At 35.0% G+C, this 6558-nt stretch overlaps 1 protein-coding gene across 1 annotated transcript; it reads left to right on the top strand.

Moving 5' to 3' along the window:
- The first annotated feature begins 1751 nt into the window (after nucleotides 1-1751).
- On the top strand, nucleotides 1752-6117 carry LOC110106111 (BTB/POZ domain and ankyrin repeat-containing protein NPR1). Its single transcript, XM_020835875.2, has 4 exons — nucleotides 1752-2440; nucleotides 3324-4068; nucleotides 4832-5017; nucleotides 5651-6117. Exons 1-4 carry the CDS (start codon nucleotides 1922-1924, stop codon nucleotides 5908-5910), a joined length of 1710 nt encoding a protein of 569 aa, XP_020691534.1. The 5' UTR covers nucleotides 1752-1921; the 3' UTR covers nucleotides 5911-6117.
- Nucleotides 6118-6558: the final 441 nt, after the last annotated feature.

Genomic DNA, 6558 nt, shown 5'->3' with positions numbered 1-6558 from the left:
CTGGATGAGATATTTTGCTAAACTTTTTAATGAAGATTGTGAAAAAAGATTGACTGTAATAACCTTAGCACCCTAAATGAAAATTAAATTTTTTTTTATCGCGTAATATAAAATCAAAGTTAGAGAGGCTTTAAAGAAAATGAAGGGTGGAAAAGCTATTGGACTGATGATATTCAATAGAGATGTGGAAATGCTTAGGAGATGAAGGAATTTCTTGGCTTACTAAACTTTATAATACTATTTTGAAGACTATATTATGCTTCTCTTTTAATGGCCAACATTCGGCACCATAAAGCATTGTAGGCCTCACTACCATCTTATAGAATTTTTCCTTAAGTTTGAGTGATACTTCTCTATCACACAACAAGCCTGATGTTTTCCTCCACTTCATTCATCCAATTTGAATTCTACTAAAAATATCCCCATCTATTACCCTTAGAGATAGGATACGAAATGAGCATATACGTGAAAAGGTTGGAGTAGATCGATTAGATGATAAGATTAGATAGAGTCGCCTTAGATGGTTTGGTCACATAAAAAGACGGCCTTTCGATGACCCGGTTAGGAAAGTAGAGGTATTAGATTTGACTTATGTTAAGAAAGGTATAGGCAAACCTAAAAAGACTTGGTTCGAAAATATTATAAATTCTCTTTTTTATTAGATTTAAATAAGAATTTGTATTTTAAAAGGACACAATGGAGAAAAAGGATTCATGTAGCCGACCCCATGTAGTGGGATAAAGGCTTGATGTTGTTGTTGTTGATAAAAGAAATTATATAGCTCTCGTGGTTGTTGTTATTATTCAAAGATAATTTCAAATTAAATTCTTGGGTATTACACATAATATGATCAAATAATAGAATGACTAAGTTAAAAGAGAAAGACTTATTCTAGAACAAATGCAACTAATTATGATGTGGCTAAAATTAAAAGAATCCCTTCTAATGAAGACCACAAAAACATAGATAGTAAGATCTAAAGAGCATGATCCTACCCTAAATGAACTTAGCAAAATGAGAAATCACCTCATATGTTCATCCGATTTTGATCAAAATTTTGTTGCATACCTTTTATTCTTGAGGAATCACTTATCTTTATAACTTATCTAAACAATTTTGATGAAAACACATACCAAAATATCTCCTTCTATTACTAGGTAGTTATTTTCATCTTGGAGCCCACCTTGCATTCTAAGGCATTAATAAAAATTTATTAGAATTTTATATTCTATAATGTTAGATAATTAATTATAATTATTGCAAAAAGATTTATAATGATTTTAAAAAATATATGTATAAGTCCAATTCACCTTCAATGTTAGTCGCTCTTGTTTCTTTTTAATAAAAAAATAACTGCGATTTCATTTGAAAAATAAATATATATAATGATATATAATGTATTATTTGCATAATTATTTAATTTTATAGTATAGAAGAAAAATCATCTATGTTTAAATTTTATTTCATAATAATTTATATGATATAATATTTATTATTTAAATAATTTCGCCGCTGCCGTCCCTCCCTCCATATTTTTCTCTCTTCTGAGCTGGATTGGGATTGTTTTAGTTTTTTTAGAAATTTTAATTTTTCACTACAAATTTATGTAAATATTATTTTCTTATGTTCGATAAACCGAGAGGCTCACAATTCCTTGAAAATTATTAAAAAACAAAAGAAAACAAATTCCACCTGCAAACTTCCAAATTAATCTGCAAGTTTATCCAATTTAAAAACGATGGCTTGAGAAAGACGAAACTCTTTTCACTGATACAAAATCTACCTCTTGACCTGCTCTTTTTCACTCCCATAAAATCCATCTCTCCCCTCTCCTGCCCTCCAGTTCCGCATGGATCATTCCCTCTTCTGCTTCCTGTGATCTTACTCCTCGTCCTCTACCACTGAAGACGCCGGGCCGCCGATGATCTCCACGGCTCAACTCCCGGCCTTTTCGGATTCCGACAACGGCAGCAGCATCCAATTCGCAGATGCCATTGAATCCCACTCGCCTGAAATAGAGAGCCTCCGGCGCCTCTCCGACCACCTCTTATATCTCCTTCAATCCCCCGACTTCGATTTCTTCTCCGATGCCCGCATTGCGGTCGGTGCCAAAGAGCTCGCCGTCCATCGTTGCTTGCTCTCCGCGCGGAGTTCCTTTTTTCGAGATGTCTTTGCGGGAAAGGAGAAGGCGCCGGACCTGCCGGTTAGGGTTGAGATGAAGGAATTGGTGGGTGATAAGTTCGATGTGGGCTTCGAGGCGTTGGTTCTCGTGATTGATTATCTGTACAGCGGGAGGGTAGGTCAGTTGCCGAAGGATGTGTGTATGTGCGCCGATGATGAATGTGCACATGTTGGATGCCGGCCTTCGGTGGGGTTTATGCTCGAGGTGCTCTTTGCCTCTTTCACGTTCAAGATCTCCGAACTAGTCAGCCTCTTTCAGGTAAGAATTTGGGTATTTCTCGGCGCCATTGCACCTTATTTTTTTCTTCATTTGCAGTTGGGTTAGACGGTAGGCTGATTGAAACTGTGATTTTTCCAGAAATAGGTTCCGCGTTGACGAATTAGGTTACTGGAATTAGTTTATTGTTTGAAATTGCCGTGCTGTTTGAATTTTTCTGCAAATTCACACACAAATCTAAAACCAGTGGGGCAGTGACCTTGAGTAGATTATAAGCTTGGTCAGCCCAGCTTGGCTGTTTATGCCTGCTTCTGTTCTATATCTTTTTTATCTTTTATGGAATAAATAATGAATCTGTTATCAAGTAAATAAGGTGGGGAAAAGCCCAAAAAAGTACTTATCTGCGTCAGTTCATCTATTTTGGGGGAATTCTGCGCTATTGCGTTGGGTTTTCCTATTTAGGTCATTTCCAGACGATGAATTTAATCAAAGCTCTGTTTTTTTTTTTTTTTTGCTACGACTTTCTGTTGTGCTTTTTCAGATATTGGTAATATATATTGGCCCATAAACTAGCGTTGAGGAATTGAATTGCTTTTCTAGCCTACTGCTATAATTCCGTTATTTTCTAAAAGGGTGATTTGGGTTACCACTAAAAAATAAAATTAAATAATAAAAAAAAAATGTTCTTGATGCTTGAATTTGTTCTACCGTCCCTTGTATAGGGATTCTCTTAATTTTTTGAGAAGAGAGATTTTTTACACTAGCTTGCAAACCAGTTCGTTCTTTACACCTGGTTGATTTCTATTTATCCTATTTCTCTTTAATGATTTGTATATTAAGTAATTAGACTTATACTCTTATGTATTATGAACCATTTTTTTTTTTTTTGGTCTTGATGTTAATTGAATTTATTCTTTGTTTGCAGAGGCATCTTCTTGATATTATTGACAAGATAGCAATAGATGAAATACCACTAATCCTTTGTGTTGCAAAATTCTGCAATATAGCATGTGAAAGATTGCTTATTAAGTGTGTAGAGATTGTTGTCAAGTCGGACATACATATTGTAACTCTAGAGAAGGTCTTGCCCCTGGATATAGTTAACCAAGTCATGGAGACACGTTCAAATCTCGGTCTGCGAGGCGGTGAGGGCCTTGTTTTTCCTGATAAACATGTTAGGAGAATTTACAGAGCTTTAGATTCAGACGACATTGAATTAGTGAAAATGCTGTTGACAGAGGGACCTACTTCCCTTGATGATGCTTATGCCCTCCATTACGCCGTGGCTCATTGCGATACAAAAATCACCATGGAACTTCTAGATTATGGTCATGCAGATGTTAACCATGTGAGCCCTAGGGGTTATTCTGTGCTACATGTTGCTGCCATGCGTAAAGAACCTAAGATCATAGTTTCTCTCCTGACGAAAGGAGCACGGCCGTCCGATCTTACATTAGATGGTAGAAAAGCAGTTCAAATTTCCAAGAGAATTACAAAGTATGTGGACTATTGTAGGAACATAGAAGGCAGGGCTTCTCTTGAGGAGGGGCGTTTATGTATTGGTATATTGGAGCATGCTGAAAAAAGAAATCCACTCGTAGGAGAAGTTTTTTCTCTGGCAATGGCTGGGAATGACCAGCATGGAATATTATTGTACTTGGAGAATAGAGGTAATGGATGCTCACTCTTTTTTAATCCTCTTTCTTGTATGGTCTGTTAGTAGTATTAGATTTAACACTGTATTCTGCCGAGCAAAAATGATATAAACTCTTCTTAATTTCACTCTAGAGAGGCATAGTAGAGTTCAAACAAGTTATGTCCAGAGGTAACTGCTCTATTATTCTGTTCCATCAACTTCACTTTACTGCTAAAACAAAACTTGCAGAGTAGTCAGTGCAAAATGTTCAATTCTCATTAACTGCTGTTGTTTTTTTGGCTGTTTGGCAGCCAATGATTAGAATGCTATTAATTACAAAATTTTATTTCGTTCAATTTCTTGCTTTTTGAATCTGTCTTTTACTTATCAAATGATTCTATGGCAGTTTTCTAAGTTGTAATTATTTGTTTCTTCCTTCAGCATGTTTGCTTTTGCTTTCGCATGAACAGCATTTCATACAACAACAACATTAAGCCTTTGTCCCACTACGTCGGGTCGGCTACATGAATTCTTTGTCTTCATTGTATCATGTTAAAAAATCAATTTCTCATTTAAATCTAATAAAGAAATATCATTTCTAATATTTTCTAGCAAGGTCTTTAGGTCAACCAGTACCTTTCTTAACATAAGTCAAACTAATACCTCTACTTTCCTAACCGGGTCATCGGAAGGCTGCCGTTTTATTCGTTTCATAAAAAATAAAAATGCTTTTATGATTATTCTGTAAGTATTTTTCTTAAATAAACGTCTTCTCTTCTGGTTGAACCACAACACAGTTGCACTTGCGAGGATGTTGTTTCCAATGGAGGCAAAAGTCGCTATGGAGATTGCTCATGTTGATGGTACCTTGGAATTTACACTGGGCACTACTGCAAACCCGAGATCCACTGTCGACTTGAATAAAGAACCTTTCAAGATTAAGGAAGAGCATCTAGCCCGGATAAAAGCTCTTTCTACAACAGGTATTCCTGAACTTATTATTGTTTCATCAACTCTCAGCATTGTCTTTGTTCTGTCCATCTTACTGCAAATCTTGTTCTTTCATCTGCCACAATACAAACTACAATATTACTTCCTAGAATTCCCTTGACGTGCCAGTTTTTCTCAACGTATATTTTCTGAAGTTATAGGCCTAGGGTTGTCAATAAATGAACTGACACATATGCCTTGAAAAAACTATTTTGGATTGACCCATTTACTATTTTGGTCAGTTCAGGTTGGGTTTTTTGGACCTAATTATTATTCAAGTTAGGTTTAGATTGACCCGAATAACTCAAAATCAACTTGAAATTAACCTGATAACTATTTAAATTCCAGTTTTGAAAAGCTATAAGCACTTTTTAAGATAGGGATGTATATTATTAAGTTGAATGAATCATATTTAAGTTAATTGGGTCATGTTTAGACATGTCGGGTTTACGTCTAGTTTGGTTTGGGTTAAACAAATTTACTCGGGTCAAGTTCAAGCCAAGCATATTTAATTCTGATTTAACTTTGGATCAGACCCGAACTTGACCCGACAACCCAAATTGAAATCAAATAAACCCAAAAGATTTTGCTAGTCTCTCTAATGAGCTTAGTAACTTCCATTACAGTTAAACTTGGCAAACGATTCTTTCCCCGGTGCTCAGAGTATTTGGATAAAATTATGGATGATGATAATTTCGATTTGTCTTCTGTTGGACACAACAACGCTTCGGTGGAGCAAATGAAGAGGTACCTTGAACTACAAGATGATATCAACAGAGCATTTACTGCGGACAAGGAAAAATTAGATAAGTCTGCATTGTCTTCACCTTCTTCTTCATCCACATCTGCAGGGATTGTTCGGAAAAGAAATAGAGTTTGTATATAAAACCAACTGTGTTGTTTCAGTATCAGTTTCCTCCTCTGTACTTCGCCATTGTTGCTGTAACGGAAGCTACTGCTGAATATTTTACAAGTGGTATAGCTTTCACTGAATTTTTTTGGCCGTTGTAAGTATATAGGCTTAAAGCCATTTGATACATGGTTGTTTCTCGCTTATACTTCTAATACATATACGTTGTTAGTGTTATAATTCTTTGTTAGTGTTATTTTGTGGCATTTGCACTGCTCTGGCTTTCATAGACAATGGAAGTATACATAAAGAGATGCTGTTTCTTCTTATTCTCTATTTTTTCACTGACTTTGTTCTGCTGCATTTTGTTTTTAAATAGAAAACCTTGAAGAACTTACCCATTTTTGTTCTAGAATGTTCTAGTTATATGGGCATGCCTGTTGTTGGAATTTTGGTATCAAAATTTTTTTTTGAAAAAAAATTTCAAAAAATATGGTTAGTTTTTTAAGAAGTTTTGAATGTTTGATTAATTTATTTTCATCAGGCAATGAAAATATTTTGGAGATTTTATATTAATATATAAATCTTAAATAAATTTTTATTAATTTTAAGTGCTTGTGAGATTTATTATTGATATTGGTATAGATTATAATTTGTGAGATATCGTAAAAAATTTTAAACAGA

This window comes from Dendrobium catenatum, unplaced genomic scaffold, assembly GCF_001605985.2.
Source record: "Dendrobium catenatum unplaced genomic scaffold, ASM160598v2 fragScaff_scaffold_853, whole genome shotgun sequence".
Lineage (NCBI taxonomy): Eukaryota > Viridiplantae > Streptophyta > Magnoliopsida > Asparagales > Orchidaceae > Dendrobium > Dendrobium catenatum.
Note: the sequence above shows the minus strand (reverse complement) of the source record. Positions and strands in the feature narration are given on the sequence as shown.

Excerpts from the sequence above, each read along its gene's own strand:
- LOC110106111 (XM_020835875.2), top strand. The coding sequence starts at position 1,922 with ATGATCTCCACGGCTCAACTCCCGGCCTTTTCGGATTCCGACAACGGC. Across the intron at positions 2,441-3,323 it reads AACTAGTCAGCCTCTTTCAG|AGGCATCTTCTTGATATTAT; the intron begins GTAAGAATTTGG and ends CTTTGTTTGCAG. Across the intron at positions 4,069-4,831 it reads ATTGTACTTGGAGAATAGAG|TTGCACTTGCGAGGATGTTG; the intron begins GTAATGGATGCT and ends ACCACAACACAG.